At 43.1% G+C, this 24,719-nt stretch overlaps 1 protein-coding gene across 1 annotated transcript; it reads left to right on the plus strand.

Moving 5' to 3' along the window:
- The first annotated feature begins 278 nt into the window (after nt 1-278).
- On the plus strand, nt 279-1,991 carry LOC110875403. Its single transcript, XM_022123599.1, has one exon. It carries the CDS (start codon nt 279-281, stop codon nt 1,989-1,991), a length of 1,713 nt encoding a protein of 570 aa, XP_021979291.1.
- The last annotated feature ends 22,728 nt before the right edge of the window (nt 1,992-24,719 follow it).

A 24,719-nucleotide genomic window follows, 5' to 3' on the forward strand; every position in this document is an offset into this window, starting at 1 on the left:
GTCTCTATTTATGTATTGCCCTAGTGAAATGAAAGATCAGAATTGAATTTTGAGAAAAACAGTTTTTCACTTCAAATTCCGAGCCCTTTGGGTTGAATTTTGGGGTTGGGGAAGAACGACATGGGCATTCACAGAATCAACGTGTTTGATCTTCATTATCGTACTACTCACTACATCAGTTGGTATCAGAGCCGAATTCCTGGCTCAAAATGCCTTCGAGGAGAAACAACAACAGGCCTCTCGATGAAGTGTATGAACGAGAGTTGGAGCAGCGACTCATGGCGAGAGTGGATGAGCGGTTGGATCAAGTGGTCAATCAGTTGACTGATCGGATGGCCGATTTGATCAATCGTAGGAGGCAGGGACCCAATGACGGGTATGGTTCTGATTTTAGTAACCCATTTGGTGACGGTTCGGCTTCCGAAGACGAACAGGAAGGGAGACCAAGGGGTGAACGTGGAGGGGGCAACAGGCGTTGGGATTCTGGGATTAGAGTTAATATTCCAGAATTTGATGGGTCTAGTTTGAATCCAGAGGGGTTCATCGATTGGTTGGCTACCGTGGAGGAGGTGTTTGAATACAAGGAGGTGCCTGAAAATAAGCGGGTGGCCTTGATCGCTACCAGGTTACGTGGTAGGGCCTCTGCGTGGTGGCAACAGTTGAAGTTAACACGAAACAGGCTCGGGAAGTCAAGGATCGTGACATGGACCAAGATGAAAAAATTCTTGCGGTCCAACTTTTTGCCTCATAACTTTCAAAGGTTGATGTACCAGCGTCTGCAGAATTTAAAACAGGGGGCTAAATCGGTTGATGATTATACAACTGAGTTTTACCAGTTGATTGCAAGGAATGATATTCAAGAACCGGAGGAGCAACTTGTCTCCCGGTATATTGGGGGTCTAAGGGTTCAGATCATGGAGGCTGTGAATCTTTTTGATCCGTTAACCATTCCTGAGGCACACCAACGGGCGTTGGCCTTTGAGAAGCAAAACCGTCGGGTGGGCGGTTCATTTACCCCCGCTGGGGGAAACGTTGGGTCAGGCAGTGGGGCACCTCGTGGCGGGCCTAGTCAGGGGAAGCCGGGGGGTAGTAATACCGGGCCTACTTCTAAGGGGGCTAGCAGTAGTGGTCCGAGGTGTTTCAATTGTGGTGAGACGGGCCATCGTCAAGCTGAGTGCAAAAAGGCTGGTAAAAGACACTTATTTGCTGAGTCTGAAGATGAACAGTATGAGGAGTATGAGAATAACCCAGTCTACGATGAAGAAACTGAATATGAAGAGGAGGTTGTGACTGGTGATGTTGGGGTGAATTTGGTGGTTAGACGTTCTTGCTATACACCAAAGGCAGATGGGGATGATTGGCTGAAGCATAACATCTTCCACTCAACATGCACTATTTTGGGAAAGGTTTGCACGTTCGTCATCGATTCCGGGAGTTGCGACAATCTGATTTCTGAAGAGGCAGTCCAAAAGTTGGCCTTGAAGACAGAGAGTCACCCGAAACCGTACAAGCTTCAATGGCTGAAAAAGGGAGGTGAAGTGACGGTATCTAAAAGAGCACTGGTTTCAATTTCCATTGGGTCCACGTACAAGGATGATGTCGTGTGTGATGTGGTCCCTATGGACGCGTGTCACTTATTGTTGGGCAGGCCTTGGGAGTACGAGCGTAATATAGAACATAACGGGCGGTCCAATACGTATAGTTTCCTGTTTGGTGGTGTGAAGATCACTCTTGTTCCTAGCAAGCCTAAGCAATTAGCCACGAAACAGTCGGGCACTCTGTTGACCATTAGTCAGTTTCAAGATGAGTTGGAGGAAGCAGACAATGTTTTTATTTTGATTGGGAAGCCTGTGGCCGAGGAAGTCGACATTCCTGAATGTATGGTTCCGTTATTCGAGGAGTTTGTTGATGTTTTCCCAGATGATTTACCTGCCGGGTTGCCACCCCTACGAGACATCCAACATCACATTGATTTGGAACCGGGGTCCTAGCTACCCAATAAGCCCCATTACAGAATGAGTCCAAAGGAGCATGAGGAATTACGTTGGCAGGTTGAAGATTTAATTTCTAAAGGGTATGTTCGGGAAAGCATGAGTCCTTGTGCTGTCCCTGCTCTGTTGACTCCAAAGAAGGATGGGACGTGGCGTATGTGTGTTGACAGTCATGCAGTCAACAAGATCACTGTGAGGTACAGGTTTCCTATTCCTCGACTTGATGATTTGCTTGATCAAATTAGCGGTGCCACTATTTTCACAAAACTAGACTTGAAGAGTGGGTATTACCAGATCCGACTCAGGCCTGGGGATGAGTGGAAAACCGCCTTTAAGACTCGTGAGGGGTTGTATGAATGGTTAGTGATGCCTTTTGGCTTGTCCAATGCCCCTAGTACGTTTATGCGGGTCATGAACCAGTTGTTTAGGCCCTTTATTGGCAAGTTTGTTGTCGTTTATTTTGATGATGTTCTTATTTATAGCCCTAATTTTGATGAGCATGTAAAGCATGTACGGCAGGTTTTGACCTTGCTCCGAAGGGATAACTTGTATGCAGCCAGAAAGAAGTGTGTCTTTATGGTCCCTAAGGTCCTGTTTTTGGGGTATGTTGTTTCTAGTGACGGGATACAGGTGGATGAATCCAAGGTAGCGGCTGTTAAGCAGTGGCCAACCCCCACTACAATAACTGAAGTACGTAGCTTCCATGGTCTTGCTTCATTTTATAGATGGTTCATTCGAAATTTCAGTTCCCTTATGGCACCAGTGACTGACTGCATGAAGGGAAAGACCTTTATATGGACTGAGGAGGCAGAATCAGCTTTTCAGTTAATCAAAGAAAAGCTTACATCAGCACCAATTCTTATTTTGCCAGATTTTTCTCGGGTTTTTGAGTTGCACACAGATGCCTCGCAGGGTGGTATTGGGGCAGTCCTAAGTCAAGGGGGCGTCCAGTTTCTTATTTCAGTGAGAAGTTGACTGGGCCAAAGTTACGTTACAGTACTTATGATCTTGAATTTTATGCAGTGGTCCAGGCTGTGAAACATTGGCGTCACTATTTGTTTCACAAGGAGTTTGTTTTATTTACAGACCATGATTCACTGAGGCATATCCGCAGTCAAGATAAAGTTTCACATAAGCATGCCCGGTGGATGGCTTTCTTGGAAAAGTTTACCTTTGTTGTGAAGCATAAGTCTGGAATCTCGAATCGTGTGGCAGATGCCTTGAGCAGGAGGAGTAGCCTGCTTGTTTCTATGAGAGTTGTTGTACCCGGGCTAGACAATCTCATGGAACAGCTCACAGCAGATCCATATTTTTCTGTCATTTTGCAGGATGTGCAGTTGGGGAAGAGGGCAGATTTTCTTGTGCATGATGGCTTTCTTTTTAAGGAAAATCAATTGTGTATTCCCAATTCCAGCCTCCGACTTCAAATAATTAAAGAACTGCATGGAGAAGGGCACGTGGGAAGAGACCGTACTTTACGACTGGTGCAGTCTTCTTATTTTTGGCCTACTTTGCGGAGGGATGTTGAACGGTTTGTTAGACGTTGCAGGATCTGTCAAGTTTCAAAAGGCACAGCTACCAACGCAGGGCTTTATATGCCTCTACCCATTCCTCAGCAACCTTGGGTAGATATTAGCATGGATTTTGTGTTGGGGTTACCCCGTACTCAGCGTGGTAATGATTCGATCTTCGTCGTGGTGGACCGGTTTTCTAAAATGGTGCACTTTATTCCTTGCAAGAAGACAACGGATGCAGTTAATGTGGCTCAGTTGTTCTTTCGAGATATCTATCGTTTGCATGGTTTGCCGTCTTCTATAGTTTCTGATCGGGATACTCGTTTCTTGAGTCACTTTTGGCGCAGTTTATGGAAAATGGTGCACACTCAGCTCAATTTTAGCAGTGCTTACCACCCACAAACTGATGGGCAGACAGAGGTTGTTAATCGATCACTTGGTAATCTTTTGCGGTGTCTTGTGGGTGATCATGTGAAGTCGTGGGATCAAAAGCTTTGTCAGGCTGAGTTTGCTCATAATCATGCTGTTAATAGGAGTACTGGGTTTAGTCCGTTTGAGGTGGTCTATTCTGCTAAGCCTCGGGGTCCTCTTGATTTGATGTCACTTCCTTCACCAGGTTCTGTTCCCAAAAAGGTGCAAGATTTTGTGGTTGGGTTACATGATGTTCATAAAGCTGTGCAGGATAACTTGGCCAACGCTAATTCAAAGTACAAGCAAGCTGCAGATCACAAGCGTAGGCAAGTTGATTTTGAAGAGGGTGATTTTGTTTGGGCCATTTTAACTAAGGATCGCTTCTCAGTGGGGGAGTATAATAAGTTGTCAGCCAAGAAGATTGGGCCAGTAGAGATTGTGCAGAAGATAAATTCTAATGCCTATCGTCTGAAGTTACCAAGCCATATTCGTTGCTCTGATGTTTTCAATGTCAAACATTTGCTGCCTTTTCATGGGGATTCGTCTGATGATGAGGTTGCTGCGGATTCGAGGTCGAATTTTGTCTACCCAGGAGGGAATGATGCGGGCCCAAGCGTAGAAGAGCGGGCCATCCGGTACTTGGAGGCCCAAGATCGCGTCACAAAAGGGGCTTCACTGAAATGGCTCTAACTTGGGCTACGGAGGTCCGTTTGGGGCGTGTGACCAGTCAAAACGAACGGGAGAACGAGCTCTATCTTGTTGCAAACGCCTATGGCGGTTTGGGTCATCGTCCGTGCCGAAAAAACGCTTATTTCTATTAGTTTTTTCCATTTTTATGTTTTTTCAAGTATTTTGGGCATTTTGTTTTTGGGCTTGTGTTTGGCCCGTTGTCTTTTTTAGGCCCGTTTCAAATTTCTGTCTCTATTTATGTATTGCCCTAGTGAAATGAAAGATCAGAATTGAATTTTGAGAAAAACAGTTTTTCACTTCAAATTCCGAGCCCTTTGGGTTGAATTTTGGGGTTGGGGAAGAACGACACGGGCATTCACAGAATCAACGTGTTTGATCTTCATTATCGTACTACTCACTACATCAGAAGGAGATTGTGGAAACCACACTGGGGGCAGGGCATTCTTCTCAAGGATCTTAAGGACAGGATACTACTGGCCAACTATGAAAAGAGATGTTGTGGAATATGCTAAGAAGTGTGATCCTTGTCAGAGACACAGCAATATCCTTCACCAACCAGCTGAATTTTTGCATCCTATATCCTCCTCTTGGCCATTTATGAGATGGGGGATGTATATAGTTGGTAAGCTCCCTAAGGCACCTGGTGGGAAAGTGTTCATGCTAGCTATGACTGATTACTTCTCCAAGTGGATAGAGACTGAAGCTTTTGCCCAAGTCAGAGAAAAGGAAGTTATATCCTTCATTAAAAGAAATATTATAACTAGATTTGGTATTCCTTCTGAAATTATATGTGATAATGGTTCCCAATTTATTGGGGGCAGAACTACTAACTTTTGTGACATCTGGGGGATTAAGATGATAACATCAACACCAGTCCACCCACAAGCTAATGGTCAAGCAGAATCATCCAACAAGATCAATATCAACAATTTGAAGAAGAAGCTTGGATCCAAGAAAGGGAAATGGGCAGAAGAACTGCCTTATGTGCTTTGGGCTGATAGGACAACCCCTAAGAATGCTACTGGTCAAACACCATTCTCTTTGGTATTTGGGGCAGAATCAGTGATCCCAACAGAAATGGTGGTTCCAACTGCTAGAACAAGTATCCGTGATCCTGAGGAAAATGATGAGAATTTGGCTGAAGATTTGGATACTATTGAGGAAATCAGGGATCTGGCTAGGATAAGAATGGCCAGTTATCAACAAAGAATGGCTGGTGCTTACAACAAAAATGTCAGGATCAGGAAGTTTCAAATTGGTGATATGGTGTTAAGGAAAGCATTTCAGAATACCATCAATCCTGCTGATGGAAAATTGGCACCAAAGTGGGAAGGCCCTTATTTAATTGAAGCTGAAGTAGGAAAGGGGGCATATAGATTGCTGACCATGGAAGGAGATTTGCTACCAAGAGCTTGGAATGCTGTTCATCTGAAGAAATATTTCATGTGAGCAGGATCCTCATGGCATAGATGATCCTCATATCAGGGGTATCCTTGAAGGATCCTCAAAGCGTCAATGATCCTTACTCTGGTAATGTGCTAATCTTGAACTATTTCATTTCCTTATTTTCTCATATAAGGATAAGGATCATGTGTCCTTTACCCTTCTCTCACATGATTTTGAGTTTTGAAAGTTCAGGAATTCTTAGCAAAGCAATTACTATCTACAGAAGCAATCTAGTTCCTTGGGTTTAACCCCAGTTATTTGGGCTTGACCCTAGTTCCGCCTGTAGCGCATGATGATCCTGGTATAGTTCAAGGCAGTGGGTCCAGTACTCGCTTTAGGGGCTGATAATTCCATTGTACTGGCTATACCTAGGATCCTACGTATAATGGTAGACGTACCGTACATCCGTTCCTAAGGTTTCTAACATTTTCACGTTAGCTAAGGTTTTGGCATTTTCATGTCACTAAGTTTGGATAGTCGCCAGTTAGGGCCATACTCCAGTTTACACACGATCCTTGGGCTTGTCCCCAGTTGCTAACTCTTATCTTATATTGGCTTAGTCCCAAGTTATGCTCTATTTCAGGTCCTTGAAGTTAAACAACTAAGGATCCTTGATCCTTATTTCTCTCTAAGGTTTCTCTTATAGTTATCCTGATTAAGGTTTATCACAATGGTCTCATCCCCCCAAACAGAGGATCCCTCCACCATCTGCAATCCTACAAAGGATCCTAGATCCTTAAACCTAAAACTATTGTTCGAAATACAAACCATCAAATTGTTCAACAAAACAAACCAACATCAAAAAAAAAAAAAAATTGGGCTCCGGCTATGTCTAGAAGTTTCCTTCATCGCCCAATCCTGCAGCCTAAACCTTTGCTGCATCACCACCTCCGGCTCCACTTGCTTCACCACCTTCACCCTTGCCTCCAGTCTCAATGGTCAGGATCTCTTCAGCCTCTTCTTCATCCTCCAGTTCAGCCAGCCTTGCCTTCCAGCCCTCCACATCCCAGGTGCTCTTGTCAAAAGCAGGATCCTGAGCTTCCAGGGCCATTTGCAGCTTGGTCTTGTACATTGCTATGGCGGCGGAGACCTTGGCATCCTCGGTGTTCTCGTGCCTCTCATAGTCAAAGTTGATCAGCACCTTGGCCGTCTCGTTTCTGGCGTTCTGGAGATCCTTCTGAAGATCAGCTATCTTGAGGTCCTTTAGCACTGCAACCTGTTGAAGATCAGCAATCTTGCTATCCTGATCCTCAACGTGGCCAACATAGGTCTCAATCTCAGCAAATTTCTGCAAAGAAGACAAAGGATAATGTCAGAACCAAATGATCCTCATATCAGCAGGATATAGGAGCAGGGATGGTGATCCTTACCTCATTGAAGTAGTCCAGGAATTGTTGGCGGATCAAGGGGAGGCCTTGCAGATCCTCAACTTCGGAGGCCTTTCTCTTCTTGCCTCCCTTTCCTTTGAGGGGTGCCTTGGGGACCGAAGTTAACGGGCTGGTAGGAGCTTTTCTCTTGGAGAATCTAACGGTGGTGAGATCGGTGACGCTGAATTTTGAAGCAGACTCGGTGGACTTTCCGGCACCTACACAACCAAAACGAGATAAGTATCTTAATTTCACTTGCATTTCATTATTTATTTGAATTATTAAGCAAGGATACTTACTTGACATCGTGACAGAACCAGAGGATACTTCCTGAGAATCTTGGGTGGTAGTCTTGAAAGTTCTTGTTTCAGGGTCAAGTCTCTTGAAGGCAGAGAGTCTCTCTTTAGCAGCAGGAGTCAATCTGAGATGTGAAACGGAGATAACTGCACAACAAGAAAGCAAAAGGATGTCAGTAATTCTTATAGTAAGGGAAAAGTTCTCTGGTGATCCTTCTCAGGATCCTCCATCCTACCATGGGTAGCCCACTTCTTGGGTAGATCCTTCCCATATGGGATAGAATCTCTCTTGACAAAAAAGAAACGCCGGTTCCAGTTGGTATCATTTTTGGTAGCTTTGAAGATTGGGTGTTCCTCACCGGGTTTACGTTTGAATAGATAACGATGGGAACCAAAAGTAGTGAGATCATACAATTCTCCCAGTTCTGCCATGCCTAAGTCTATCCCCTCCTGCTCGATGAACCTTTCAAGGGTGTGCAAAACCCTCAAAATCACCGGCATGGATTGGATGTAAGATATGCCGGTTAGAGAGAAGAAAGATTGGGTGAAAGCTGGAAAGGGATATGTGTAGCCTATGGTGAACGGGGTGACAAGAAACGCAACCCAGTTATCATAAATATGATCACTGAGAGTGTTTGGATCAAAGGATGTAAACACTGTGTTCGCCGGGAAGCAGTAGCGGATCCTATCAATTTGCGGATCGGAAAAGCAACATCGTTCTTTTATGGAATCTTCGATGATTCCCTGGCTCTTTAGCGGGCTGTTCTTCGTGTGATCCTTAGATGGGGAGTTCCGGAACAACATTTTGACAGAATAATGATAGGAAAAGAAAAACAGAGCAAGCAAAGAGAGAAGATGAAGGGAGAATACCTATTTGATCTTCTGAATGCGGTTATAAAGGGAGTAACTCTGGAATTTAAATGCATACGATCCTATCTCTATCTCCTATTTATAATCATGATTGTGCAGGGTTGTCACTTTTGTGACGTCATAACGCAACGGATAGTTATATCTTAACGGCTATATATCCGTTGAGTTTGTTGCAGATAAGATCAAGAAAACATAACTCGTTAATTTTACATTTTACTCCTTATATTTTGGGGGCAATTGTTAGGGGAGGATTTTCTGACAATTAGTGATCCTTATTTGCTATCCTAATAAGTGATCCTTACTTCTGTGACAGATAGTGATCCTCAGAAGAGCTTCAGGATCAGGATCATGGATCACCCTAAGGATCCTCATACTAACGATTGGTTGTTTGTGTTTCGTATTGTTTTGTAGGAGTATTGAGCTTGACTTGGTCTTGGCAACGTCACTATGGAATATTCCACGGGTATTTCGCACACATTTGAATAGAAATGGACGTTGTGGAGAACGTGGGAGCATGGCACAAAAGTCGGACAGTTAGTTAGCTTAGTTAGCTTTCATTTTTAAAGGGGTGACGAGCTAAATTTAGAACACTTAGCCATTTTCGGTTACACACACACACTCTCGTGCAATTGCAGTCTCAAAGCTCTCAACAAACACTTAACAATTCTCACACTTTTACACGATTAACCATAGTGATCCTTGTACTTAGCTCGTCACTATCCGAAGTTGTAAACTTTTATTGATTTATTTGAGCTTGGTGATCGGTAGTTTCCATCACCCGAGGTTTTTTATGCCGGAGATCATTCATTGATCAAGGGCTTTTTCATCGTATAAATCCTTGTGTCATTTGTGCAATTTACATCAAAGTGATCCTTATTATTGTTATTCATTTCAAGCATCATTCCTCGTAACTAGGAGTTTGGTTGCATTATCCTTGTGTGATTTTTGACCAAAACAGATAGTATCTCTTCTGACAAAGAAGAAACGCCGTTTCCAGTTGGTGTCGTTCTTGGTGGCTTTAAAGATTGGGTGTTCTTCACCAGGCTTACGTTTAAACAAGTATCGATGGGATCCAAAGGTAGTGAGATCATACAACTCGCCCAGCTCTGACATTCCTAGGTCAATCCCCTCCTGCTCAATGATCCTTTCAAGGGTATACAAAACCCTCCAGATCATTGGCATGACTTGGATATAAGAGATGCCAGTAAGAGAGAAGAAGGACTGGGTAAAGGCCGGGAAAGGATAGGTGTATCCTATGGTGAATGGAGTAACAGGGAAGGCAACCCATGTTTCAGAAATGTGATCGCTCAGGGCAGTGGGATCAAAGGATTTAAATACGGAATCCACAGGAAAGCAATAGCGGATCCTATCGATCTGAGGATCAGTGAAACTGTTTTGGTCAAAAATTACCGAAGAAATTAAGTGATCAAATTAGTCAAGTGAGGTAGTGTGCTAAAAAGTGTGTTGAAAATATGCTGGTTATGTTGTTTGGAAAAACAGTGTTCAGGATACGGCTCAGGATATTGAGCTGTATCTACGATCAAACAATGAGCAAAAAGTAAAGGGGTTGACACGAGATGTACGAGGAAAGCCCTTGATCAATCTAGATCGCCGACATAAAACCTCGGGAGCTGACAATCGCAGCTGCCTAGTTCTTCTATTGCTTCAAATATCAGGATACAGTGCAGGATATTGACCAGATCGCTAAGTGTTACAATGCTTTGTGTGTGAGTACAAATTGCGAGAGAACAAATGTGTAAGTGTAGTGAGTGTAGTTGTGTTGTCCTATTCGATCTGGTATACCCACTATTTATAGTAATCGAATACAAACTGAAATTCCTACAAATATGGGATGCTTCCGAATATTCCATTGTTAACGTTGTAGTCCGGGTAATGCGGCTTCAACGTCTTTATTTGAACGACTTGGACCGAGTCTCTTGGAGAAAGAGTCTTTGTGAACGTTGTACACCTGCACGCGTACTCCTACACTCAACACGTTAGTAATCCTGAGGATACTATTCAGGATATTATAAACATCCTGAATGAGCATCTCAGATATAAGCAGATATCATTTATTCAAGATATAACCCAAGATATTTCCCAGGATATGAGGAGCTCAGAATTTTACCCATAACAATTGTCCCCAAAAATGTTGCCGTTAAGGATCCTGAGTCCTAACGGTTACATTTTTTCACAATAACCGAGGCAATTAAGAGATAGGACTTGATGTGACCGCTTGTAACCGTTCAGCCTATTTCTACTCATTACTCCCCTATATCTTCTCTCGTTCACCCCATTTAATCTTTATCAAGAAGAAAAAGGTAAAACCCTTCTCTCTCTCTCCTTACTTTTTTCCTCTATACTATTCCGGTAAAGATATGGCGAGACAGACAAGGTCAAGCTCCGGCGACTCCGCTCCTTCATTTATTCACCAAAATATTCTCCAGGATCCGGAGAAGGAAATATGCACCTTTGACAGCGCACACCTGTCGGCCCTTAAAACCTCCGGCATCTTCCCGAAAGGGACGGTGTTCCGGCCATTTGATCGGGAAATCCGATCAGACATGGTTTCCGACGAATGGATATGCTTCAACGCTTTTCCTTTTACCTTGGGGTTACAGTTTCCATTTACCGATTTCATCACCGAGTTCTTCGATACTACAAAAATCTGTTTCAGTCAAACAATGCCAATGCTATGGCGAGTCCTGCTCGTTCTTGATCAAATCAAGAACAACCATATTCCTGACCTTTCCGTTCATGACCTCCCCTTAGTATATCGGCTTAGATGCCATGGTTCCTGCCGTTTTTTGTTCTACTCTACCTCCAGCGACCCACTGGTACTTCGTGCCACCAGGAATGAGGAGGAATGGAAGTCCAAGTTTTTCTTTGTAAAAAGAGACTCAATCCCTGGTGGAACGGAATATCCAGTGCAGTGGTTGAGAAAGGGTAGGATTTAGGGCTTTAGGATGATCCTGTTTTGTATCTTGTTTCATATCCTGAACTGGTCAACTTTCTTTTTACTGTCTTGTTTGCAGCCGATTTTAGGAAGCTAGCACCTCCTCTTGCAGATTCACAGAAAAGGATTGACGCTATCACACTCCTTCCTGAAGCTGAAAGAAGTTTTAACCCGTCTCCACCAACTCCAAGCCCTCTTTCTAGTGCTAACATGTCTGGTAAGGATCCTGCTTAATATCCTGCATACATGTTCTTATTTGAAATATCTTAGGAAAGAATTTTTACTCCCTGTTGTGCAGACTCCAGCAAAGTTCCGATCCTCCTTGACCTTGACGAGCTTGATAGTTATCCTACTCCTGTCATGGTCAAGAAAGAGACACCTGCTGCTACCAGCTCCAAGCCACTGCCGGCCCCCAAGGCTAACCCTAGGACCCGTGCTTCCACAGCAAAGAAGAGGAAGGGCTCTGAAATCAGTGCCCCAGGCTCCGAGGGGTTCTCCTATGATGAACTCAGCTTTTCTGACTCCTTAGGCCAATGACATCCTTCCTCAACAAGGTAATATCCTGCTACATATCCTGCACATATATCCTGATAGGATATCCTGATTAATATATTCTAACCCATACCTGAATTTAATGTGCAGGGTCTTCAGCATCTGCTCCACCTGTATAATGATGCCTGCGGTACTGTTGCACTCCACGAAGCCAGAATCAAGCAGCTTGAAAGCACTGTTGCTGACCAAGGTGCCATTGCTGAAGCAAAGTCCCGGCACTACGAGAGCTTGATGAAGAAGGTCACTCAAGAGGCTGAGCTCAAACTTGCCACCGCAGAAATGGATCACGAGCAGGCCATGGTTTCTTTCCGGGAAGGGATCAAGGCCTCTACCATTGTCTCCTTGCTACAAGCCCGCATCAAGATGGCCTACGAGGCCAAGGAGACAGGCCTCGTGTGCCCAGCTTGGCCGGTTGACTCTTGGATGGCCAAGCTGAAGGAGCTTGGAGGAAAAGCTGTGCCACTCCCTGCAGAAGCTGGTGAGTCCTCTAAGTCAGCAGAGATGGTGGATCAGGCTGGAGACAAGAAGGATGCTGGAGCGGATGCTGGTGAGGATGCTGGGCAGGATGCTGGTGCTGAGAAGTCGGAGAAGGCTGGAGAGGATGCCGCTGTGCGATGGCATCTAAGTGGGCGATGATGGATATTGATGCTTAGGCCGGAGCCCACTTTTTTAGATTCAATGGTTGATGTTTTGAACAATTACTTTTCTTGTTTGTCGAACAATTTTAATTTCCTGCACGTAGACAATATAATGGCCAAAGGTGGAGGGATCTTGAGTTTCAGGACGAAGCCCTTGGTCATCAGTTAGTATGGTTTATTTTGAACACTTTTAACAATTGAAGGTGGAGGTATCTTGGGTTCTAAGACGAAGCCTTCATTTGTTAAGTAAATACGTTGGAAATCTAATCATGCTTTTGGCGGATGGGTCTCGGTTTGAGACGAAGCCGAAAGCACAATCTTTTGCTATGTTAATAATATAACCCTTTTTTGGCTTTATTCCTTCCATTACACGGATTTTACTTATGAAAATTGTTTTATTCGAGAACTCTTGGAAACATTATGGGAACATCGTCTAAGAATATCCTGATAAGTATCTTAATAGATATCCTGGTCAGGATATCACCATATAACTTAGAAAACTTAAGTATTTTGAGAAAAGGAAAGATCATACCAAAGACTCTTGGAGAGTCAAATCTAACCTTCCACCTTAGGAATGTCCCCAGTGCACAGTTATAATCTTGGATCCATCCTTTGAATATATGTCCCCTGCATGTGACACAGAAATGCAAATGTACTCATATTCTGGCTTGAATAAATTCTAAACGCCTCGAGGCAAAAACCTTGTTATCCTGAAATGAATCCTCAACATACTGGGGCAAACCCTTAATATCCTGGGGATAAACCCTGAGTTTCATGCAAACAGGCGGGAGTGTATAAACTCCAAGACTTAGAAAGGTGAAAACCTTTAAACCTTAGAGAGTATGAAAATACCCTTTCATGAGAGAGGGTGATCAATTCTCATATACCTTTAGGATTCAGGATATAGCCAACAGTAACGAAATTGTCAGCCACTTTTACATGGACTGGTCCCGTGTGACAATTCGAAATTCCAAGGTTAGTAATGTTTAATCTTGCGATTCTAACGTTCCGTTATCTATTCCTTCTTCAATGTGTTAGATAATCTAACTTCGTTAAGCTTAAATTTTATCGAACGACAACTCGAATAATATATACTTGTGAATGTGGGCCGTATTTGTGACATGTACCATTGGGCCTTGGGCCGTCACCATATTCATTTATATATACAACTTGGCCCAATTCATTCATCTGTTAGCTTTATACTCGGTCTAATCCCTTTTCATTCTAATACATAAAGCCTACTTATATGAAACATGCAGTTATTTGGGCTTAAGCCCATATCGGCCAAAGGAAGGGTAACCGCCCAAACTAGTGTTTATAATACGTATAGGATTAGGAGAATTATAAACATAAATTAAAACAAACCCTATTCTTCTCTCAAGATCACATCACGAACGGCAGAAGGTTCCCCCTCTCATTATTTTCGAGCATTCATCTTCTACAATCAAGTTCTTGGTTAGTAGTTTTATGGTTACGCTAACTTATAAATTGAGGATCTCGTTTATGTGCAATATATGTGTGATCGTTGTTAGCGACTGGATTTATAAATGACGAATATATGTTAGTTTCGTATGATTATAGAAATCCTTGTGATTAGTTCCGTGATCGTGTAATCGTGATACGAACCGCGATACGTTTGTAAACTAAGATAAGATTAGTGTGAATCAATGATTTAACCGACAACTATTAAATAATTATATCAATATTAGCCATTATATTTGTTTTAACTAAAAGATTGCATGTAAAAGATAGGTGTTGTCATATCCACATCAGTGCTTTAAGGGATCATTAATTGTGTTGTCAGTTTCTATAAGTTAATACAATTGTTTTTCATTAAGCCACTCAATCCATGTGATTTGTTTTGAAAAGTTGTCAGCTCAACAATATTGGTCCAATAAAAATGTTGATGCATTTAGTGCTTTAGATTCATCACGTGAATAATGGCTTAAATTCTTGAGATATCAATCTTTCATGTAAGGTTGCATTTAATAAAATTGCAAAGTTGTCGGCCTTGTGTGCATAATGATTGGTGTGATATTAGGATCTACCAACATGGCTATATTAATTGATGCTTTGATGTTTTATTAATTGAGATCATTAATCCGGATGTTAACAGGAGGTGTATTGATTATGGATCTTGATTAGATAAGGCTAGGGTCATAACGAATAGTGTTTAATATGGTTAGTATTGTTGTTGTAAATTTTAAAAGGTAACATGTTAGTAATATGTGTTGTTACATACGTTAATGCGTGAACACGAACCCAACAAGGGGCTGTGGGCTGCCACGGGTTTGGGCAGGGTTAGTGCAGCCACATAAGTTAATGGGTTGGGTCTAACATGAAGTGGCCCAGTAGCCAGTAAGCTGGTCAGACTGTTTTGGGCTGGCTGCGAGGGTAACGGGCTGCGCAACAACTTATCGCAGTCTGTTGGGCCCAAACTCAACTGGGCCAGGTTGTCTTTTATACTAGTAATACCAATATGTGATAATCCTAATGTTTTTCCATGTGTGTTAAGTATGAATAATCCTTTGGAAAACGTTTTGTTGGAATGTTAATGGGTGTTGGGCCGCACTGGGTTGGTCGCGGATCTCAATCAGTCGCACCAATGCACTTGCACTTTAGTTAAGAGGCGTACACTTATAATGGGTCATTTTGGTTTGGACCGCATACATAAACTGCATGTGACTGAACTCGTGTTGTGAACTTGCGTGAACTGAGATGTCATACGTGCTACGAGATGATCAATATGTGTTATCAACTTTATAGAATAAGTGAAAATTCGTGCATGAGTCTGATGGATACTGATAACTGTGTTAGGATTGATTTGAGCAACTTGAACACGTAACTAGTCTTTCCGAGCAAATCAAAGGTGAGTTCATTGCTCTTTCTCAAGCATGGATCCCAGGGAAGGGATAATGGGTAACGTTCCGAGGGGGAATGCATGTGTAATGGGATGTTGGTTATCGTACTCAGTTTTCTATCATTGTAAGACCACTATATCTACCGGTACGTTGCTTGTAGGGCAACGGGGGTTGTTAGTTGATAGCGCTATTAGGTTTGGCACCCTCACGACGTTCGAGGAGAACGGGCGTGAACTAATTACCTTAAAACATGACCAATGCTTTGATAGAGGCATTGGGGTTGGCAATCACATATCATATGGCCATTCGGTAATCGAGTAATAACAACATCGAAACATCAAACATCATAACAACAAACAACATATTGTCTTGTAAACTGTTTTGCTCACCTGATTGGTAACACTACTTGGTAAACAAACACAAACCTTGAACTCACCAGCGTTGTCTGACACACTTGTTTACATGCTTGTAGGTAATTACTGAAGGAACTTGGGAGCTTGCCGTCTGATGCTGCTGGAGTGGTTGTGGTCATAATAACAATTATATTGATTTGGTTTTCTTACATTTATACGCTTAAACATGTATGCTTCCGCTCGATACTTTGGTTTTGGTTTAACTTTCAAACGATACATTTCTTTCAATTGGGTATTTCAGTACATTATAACCTGTGTTTGATATGATTGGTGGCTCTTTGTTGGATCGTTGCATCCCCATTAGGGACATGCCCTAGGTGGAAATTTGGGGGTGTGACAGTTTGGTATCAGAGCCACTGGTTATAGAGAACTCGGTTTTAAAATGTTTTCATAAAACCAGACTATAACCGAATTGATCCAAACGATGACCATGACACTCAGCTTCAGATTGCAAGGTTCGTTCCTCGTTAGCTTATGCATTATATGCCTAGTAAACGTAACTATATTTATAGCATACACGATACGGCATGGTAGGCATCATGACACATTGATAGTGTAACATAACACTTACATCTAGTAAATCCTAATCTTGTTGGTAGTGCATATTTGTGTTGATTGGGGTGGGAGAAACTTCAAACATAAGTTAAGAAGCATCGAGAGGAGCATGCAAACCGCCTTATTATCATGGGTGCACACATAATAATAATGCGTGGTGCATGCAAATCCCAATGAGGCTTAACGAGTGTAAGAGGGGTTCTTCCCTGTTTGTGTATGAACATGGTAGTTAATCGTCCCTAACGTGATAAACCTGAACACTTTTCTCGTTCTCGACTTCTAAATTCGTTCCCTTCTCCTATTATAGAACCATGAGTGGACGAGGACACGGACGTGGTAGCATCAACATGACTTAGGCTGGGTTAACAAATCTGATAAACACACGTGTGGCTGAGGCTCTGGCAGCCTACCAAGCTGGTATGAACTGTACCAAATACTTTTAATCCTGTATCGTGTACACAACTCTTACTCCTGTGTTGTATCTTCTTTCACTCAGCGCACCCGAACAACCAACCTGCATGTACGTTCAAGATGATTATGGATTGTAAGCCACAGACCTTCAGCGGGATGGAAGGGGCTGTGGGACTCTTGAGGTGGTTCGAGAAAGCTGAGTCAGTGTTCGCTATGTGCAACTGTCCCGTGGGGGACCGTGTGAAGTATGCGACAGGCACGCTTGAGGATGGTGCCTTAACCTGGTGGAATGCCCAGGTTCAGCTGCTGGGTATTGATGCAGCCAACGCTACTACTTGGGACGACTTCAAGGAATTAATGAGGGAGGAGTACTGTCCTCAAGATGAGATACAGGAGTTAGAGAACGAGTATTACGATCTGAAACTGGTGGGATCTGAGGTTGAAGCATACGTGAAGCGGTCGTATGAGTTGGCTGACTTGTGTCCGAATTTGTCTCGACCTATGTCTCGAAGGATCGAGTTATTCATCAACGGGTTACCTCCACGAGTGAAGGGTTTAGTTACTGTTGCAAACCTCAATAACTTAACCCAGATTGTCCGGTTGATTCACAAGATTATTGATCAGGAGGTGGAAAGCAACTCGCTACCACCGCGTGTTTCTAAAGCTACTGCTGCCACCACCACAGCCACTACTCTAGTCACTGATAGTAAACGCAAGTGGGGTGATATGGACAAGGCGTCCCACTCGATTCAGCCCCAAAAGAAGACAGACACTGGCAGTACTCGCAGTTTTAGCCAAACATCCTCAGTGAATCAAAATCAGAGTTCTTATGTGGGAAAGAAGCCTCAGTGTAGCAAATGTGGGTTTCATCATTATGGGCAGTGTGCTCGAGTTTGTCGCAGGTGCGACAAGGTAGGCCATGAGGCCAAGGATTGTAGGGCTCCTCAGCCAAAACAGCAGCAGCAGCAGACTCAGCCGAATCAGAGACAGCAAGGGCAGCAATCTCAGCAGAGTCAGGGGTCTAGAAAAGGATGTTATCAGTGTGGGGCTGAGGGACATATGAAGCGGGATTGCCCACAATTGAAACAGAATACAGGTGGTAACAACGCAGGGAGCAATGGTGGGAACAATGGGGGCAACGTGGCGCGTGGGCGTGGATTTACTATTGGAGCTGGTGAAGCTCGGAACGACGGCAATGTAGTTACTGGTACGTTCTCTGTGAATGGTGTTTATGCTTCTATTTTATTTGATTCGGGTGCCGATTGGAGTTATGTGTCTACGGGGTTCAGTAGTCGTCTAGGATTGAGTCCTACACCTCTTGTTGTTAAGCATGTAGTGGAAATAGCGAATGGTAAAACTATTAAAGCGTCTCATGTCCTCATGGGTTGCAAATTAGATCTCTTAGGTCAAGTATTTGACATTGACCTACTTCCTGTCACTCTCGGAAGCTTCGATGTAGTTGTCGGAATGGATTGGTTATCAAAATATCAGGCGGAAATTCTCTGCAAGGAGAAAGCCGTTCGTATTCCCCTTGCTAGTGGTGAATCGTTATCGGTTCAGGGTCATCGTAACGGTACTACAGTAGGTATTATCTCAGCTATGAAGGCTCTAAGTTGTCTACGTAAGGGCTATCCTTCCCTCTTGGCCCTTATTACTGACTCTCAGACTGACGAGAGGAAACTCGAAGACCTTCCAGTTGTTCGAGAGTTTCCTGATGTTTTTCCTGAAGAGCTCCCTGGTTTACCTCCACATCGTCAGGTAGAATTCCAGATTGAACTCCAGCCAGGAGCAGCACCGATTGCTCGTGCTCCATACCGTCTTGCACCAGGAGAGTTGCAAGAATTATCGAATCAACTTCAAGAGTTACTAGACAGGGGTTTCATTCGTCCTAGCTCTTCTCCTTGGGGAGCCCCTGTATTATTTGTGAAGAAGAAGGACGGGTCTTTTCGTATGTGCATCGACTATCGCGAGCTCAACAAGGTGACGATCAAGAATCGTTATCCTCTGCCACGCATTGACGACTTGTTTGACCAGCTGCAAGGGTCAAGTTTCTATTCCAAGATCGATTTGAGGTCCGAATATCATCAGGTACGGGTTAGGGAGGAGGATGTGCATCGAACAGCTTTTCGAACGCGGTATGGCCACTATGAATTTCTGGTTATGCCATTTGGGATGACCAACGCACCAGCGGTCTTCATGGATCTCATGAACCGCGTGTGCAAACCTTACCTTGACGACTTCGTTATCGTTTTCATTGACGACATATTGATCTACTCCAAGAACAAGGAAGACCACGAGCGCCATCTTCGTCTTATTTTGGAGCTCCTGAGGAAGGAGCAGTTGTACGCAAAGTTTTCTAAGTGTGACTTTTGGATTCGGGAAGTACACTTTCTCGGGCACATCGTTAACGAAATGGGTATTCATGTGGATCCTGCCAAGATCGATGCTATTCGAAATTGGGCGGCACCAAAGAATCCTTCGGAGGTGCGTCAATTTCTTGGTCTTGCGGGATATTATCGTCGGTTTATCCGGGATTTTTCTAAGATTGCTTAACCCCTCACCACCCTGACTCAAAAGAAAGTTGTTTATTCTTGGGGATCGAACCAGGAAGAAGCATTTCAGCTCTTAAAGCAGAAGTTGTGCAGCGCGCCGATTTTATCGCTACCAGAGGGTACTGAAGATTTTGTGGTTTATTGCGATGCGTCTATTCAGGGTCTCGGTTGTGTGTTGATGCAGCGAGATAAGGTGATAGCTTATGCTTCTCGACAGTTGAAGGTACACGAGAAGAACTATACGACACACGACCTGGAGTTAGGAGCCGTAGTCTTTGCGTTGAAGATTTGGAGGCATTACCTGTACGGTACCAAGTGTACCATCTATACCGATCACAGGAGTCTTCAACATATCTTCGACCAGAAGGAATTGAATATGCGGCAACGTCGTTGGGTCGAGCTTTTTAATGATTATGAGTGTGCTATCAAGTACCATCCGGGTAAAGCTAATGTTGTAGCTGATGCCCTTAGTCGTAAGGAACCGAAGCAGAAGCGTGTTCGTGCCCTACAGCTTACTATTCACTCTGATTTACCTGCCCGGATTCGTTCAGCTCAGATTGAAGCATTAAAGGAAGAAAATATCGAAGCCGAAGGATTACGAGGGCTACACAAGAAGAAGTTCGAGCAACGGTCTGACAATATCTACTACTTCATGGAACGGATATGGGTTCCTTTATTTGGTGATCTTCGAGAACTTGTGATGGACGAAGCACACAAGTCACGATATTCTATTCATCCAGGGTCTGATAAGATGTACCAGGACCTCAAGGTTTTGTATTGGTGGCCGAACATGAAAGCTATTATTGCCACCTACGTGAGTAAGTGTTTGACCTGTGCTAGGGTCAAGGCAGAGTACCAGAAGCCTTCGGGTCCACTTCAGCAGCCGGAGATACCTATGTGGAAATGGGAACAGATCGCTATGGATTTTGTTACGGGGTTACCTAGAACACAGGCAGGAAACGATACTATATGGGTGATTGTCGACCGTCTCACAAAGTCAGCACATTTCCTAGCAATCAAGGAGACAGATAAGTATTCGCAGCTCGCAGCAGTGTACCTTAAAGAGGTGGTTTCTAGGCACGGGGTGCCGACTTCTATTATTTCTGATCGAGATCCTCGTTTTACTTCGGAGTTATGGCAGGCTATGCATAAGTCGTTCGGCTCACGTCTCGATATGAACACGGCCTATCATCCACAAACGGATGGTCAGAGTGAGCGCACTATTCAGACACTGGAGGATATGCTGCGGGCATGTGTTATTGATTTTGGGAAAGGGTGGGAGAAGCACTTGCCGTTGGTAGAGTTCTCCTACAATAACAGCTACCACACCAGTATCAAAGCGGCACCATTTGAGGCACTGTATGGGAGGAAGTGTCGTTCACCCCTCTGCTGGGCTGAGGTGGGTGATAGTCAGATCACAGGTCCTGAGATGGTACTCGAAACTTCGGATATGATCGTGAAAATCAGAGAACGTATGGCAGCTGCTCGTGACCGCCAGAAGGCCTATGCTGACAAGCGTGCCAAAGAGGTAGTGTTTGAAGTGAATGACCGCGTCATGCTGAAAGTCTCACCGTGGAAAGGGGTTGTACGCTTTAGGAAGCGTGGCAAGCTGAACCCACGCTATGTTGGGCCGTTTAAAGTTCTTGAGCGTATCGGTAAGGTGGCTTATAGGTTGGAGTTACCTACTGAGCTGGGTAATGTTCACGACGTATTTCATGTATCTCAGTTAAAGAAGTGTTATGCTGACGACCCATTAGCGGTACCTGTGCAAGAGTTAAAAATCGACGACAAGTTGCAGTTCGTTGAAGAACCCATCGAGATCATGGACCGTGAGGTCAAAGTGCGTAAACACAGTCGTATTCCCATCGTTAGAGTTCGTTGGAACTCAAGACGTGGACCAGAGTTCACGTGGGAGCGCGAGGATCAGATGAAGCTCAAGTATCCCCACCTTTTTCCCAAAGACAAAGCAGAGTCAAGCAAAACTGGTGAATCTCGGGGCGAGATTCCTCTTCAAGTTGGGGATGATGTCACAACTGAGCAGAATCCGCAATAATCTTGATCTCCTCACCTCGCTCCTCAGCGTTTACTCGTCAAATTTCGGGACGAAATTTCTTTCAAGTTGGGGATGATGTGACAATTCGAAATTCCAAGGTTAGTAATGTTTAATCTTGCGATTCTAACGTTCCGTTATCTATTCCTTCTTCAATGTGTTAGATAATCTAACTCCGTTAAGCTTAAATTTTATCGAACGACAACTCGAATAATATATACTTGTGAATGTGGGCCGTATTTGTGACATGTACCATTGGGCCTTGGGCCGTCACCATATTCATTTATATATACAACTTGGCCCAATTCATTTATCTGTTAGCTTTATACTCGGTCTAATCCCTTTTCATTCTAATACATAAAGCGTACTTATATGAAACATGCAGTTATTTGGGCTTAAGCCCATATCGGCCAAAGGAAGGGTAACCGCCCAAACTAGTGTTTATAATACGTATAGGATTAGGAGAATTATAAACATAAATTAAAACAAACCCTATTCTTCTCTCAAGATCACATCACGAACGGCAGAAGGTTCCCCCTCTCATTATTTTCGAGCATTCATCTTCTACAATCAAGTTCTTGGTTAGTAGTTTTATGGTTACGCTAACTTATAAATTGAGGATCTCGTTTATGTGCAATATATGTGTGATCGTTGTTAGCGACTGGATTTATAAATGATGAATATATGTTAGTTTCGTATGATTATAGAAATCCTTGTGATTAGTTCTGTGATCGTGTAACCGTGATACGAACCGCGATATGTTTGTAAACTAAGATAAGATTAGTGTGAATCAATGATTTAACCGACAACTATTAAATAATTATGTCAATATTAGCCATTATATTTGTTTTAACTAAAAGATTGCATGTAAAAGATAGGTGTTGTCATATCCACATCAGTGCTTTAAGGGATCATTAATTGTGTTGTCAGTTTCTATAAGTTAATACAATTGTTTTTCATTAAGCCACTCAATCCATGTGATTTGTTTTGAAAAGTTGTCAGCTCAACAATATTGGTCCAATAAAAATGTTGATGCATTTAGTGCTTTAGATTCATCACGTGAATAATGGCTTAAATTCTTGAGACATCAATCTTTCATGTAAGGTTGCATTTAATAAAATTGCAAAGTTGTCGGCCTTGTGTGCATAATGATTGGTGTGATATTAGGATCTACCAACATGGCTATATTAATTGATGCTTTGATGTTTTATTAATTGAGATCATTAATCCGGATGTTAACAGGAGGTGTATTGATTATGGATCTTGATTAGATAAGGCTAGGGTCATAACGAATAGTGTTTAATATGGTTAGTATTGTTGTTGTAAATTTTAAAAGGTAACATGTTAGTAATATGTGTTGTTACATACGTTAATGTGTGAACACGAACCCAACAAGGGGCTGTGGGCTGCCACGGGTTTGGGCAGGGTTAGTGCAGCCACATAAGTTAATGGGTTGGGTCTAACATGAAGTGGCCCAGTAGCCAGTAAGCTGGTCGGACTGTTTTGGGCTGGCTGCGAGGGTAACGAGCTGCACAACAACTTATCACAGTCTGTTGGGCCCAAAATCAACTGGGCCAGGTTGTCTTTTATACTAGTAATACCAATATGTGATAATCCTAATGTTTTTCCATGTGTGTTAAGTATGAATAATCCTTTGGAAAACGTTTTGTTGGAATGTTAATGGGTGTTGGGCCGCACTGGGTTGGTCGCGGATCTCAATCAGTCGCACCAATGCACTTGCACTTTAGTTAAGAGGCGTACACTTATAATGGGTCATTTTGGTTTGGACCGCATACATAAACTGCTTGTGACTGAACTCGTGTTGTGAACTTGCGTGAACTGAGATGTCATACGTGCTACGAGATGATCAATATGTGTTATCAACTTTATAGAATAAGTGAAAATTCGTGCATGAGTCTGATGGATACTGATAACTGTGTTAGGATTGATTTGAGCAACTTGAACACGTAACTAGTCTTTCCGAGCAAATCAAAGGTGAGTTCATTGCTCTTTCTCAAGCATGGATCCCAGGGAAGGGATAATGGGTAACGTTCCGAGGGGGAATGCATGTGTAATGGGATGTTGGTTATCGTACTCAGTTTTCTATCATTGTAAGACCACTATATCTACCGGTACGTTGCTTGTAGGGCAACGGGGGTTGTTAGTTGATAGCGCTATTAGGTTTGGCACCCTCACGACGTTCGAGGAGAACGGGCGTGAACTAATTACCTTAAAACATGACCAATGCTTTGATAGAGGCATTGGGGTTGGCAATCACATATCATATGGCCATTCGGTAATCGAGTAATAACAACATCGAAACATCAAACATCATAACAACAAACAACATATTGTCTTGTAAACTGTTTTGCTCACCTGATTGGTAACACTACTTGGTAAACAAACACAAACCTTGAACTCACCAGCGTTGTCTGACACACTTGTTTACATGCTTGTAGGTAATTACTGAAGGAACTTGGGAGCTTGCCGTCTGATGCTGCTGGAGTGGTTGTGGTCATAATAACAATTATATTGATTTGGTTTTCTTACATTTATACGCTTAAACATTTATGCTTCCGCTCGATACTTTGGTTTTGGTTTAACTTTCAAACGATACATTTCTTTCAATTGGGTATTTCAGTACATTATAACCTGTGTTTGATATGATTGGTGGCTCTTTGTTGGATCGTTGCATCCCCATTAGGGACATGCCCTAGGTGGAAATTTGGGGGTGTGACATCCCGCCACCTTGAACTATCCCTGAATAACTTGCGCTCCAGGTGGGGTGTTTAAACCCAATTCGGGAGAAAGGTGAATACCTTTAAACCTGTGAAGGGATCAGTATCCCTTAACCGTGAGAGAGGGGGCCAATCCTCTAATCTTTCGAGTTATCCTGAGTACATATCCTGGAGCTGTATCCTGAAACATATCTTGCAAAACAATTGTAAACTAAGGTGGGTGTTAGCTTGGCTAACACCCCTCCGATGCTTAAGTCAGTATTGGGTTACAAAGAACAAATTAAACCAAACATATTTAAAAAAGGTAGAATTCATACCATCCTGAGTTAGAAATTAAATTATAAACTCACTTGAAATAGAGCTTTAGGTGTATAGCATTCCAAGACCTCGGTAGCGTATCCCCTTCCA

This window comes from Helianthus annuus, chromosome 9 (assembly GCF_002127325.2).
Source record: "Helianthus annuus cultivar XRQ/B chromosome 9, HanXRQr2.0-SUNRISE, whole genome shotgun sequence".
Lineage (NCBI taxonomy): Eukaryota > Viridiplantae > Streptophyta > Magnoliopsida > Asterales > Asteraceae > Helianthus > Helianthus annuus.

Bases quoted from the DNA above. Each gene is read 5' to 3' on its own strand.
- LOC110875403 (XM_022123599.1), top strand. From the start codon at position 279: ATGGCGAGAGTGGATGAGCGGTTGGATCAAGTGGTCAATCAGTTGACT.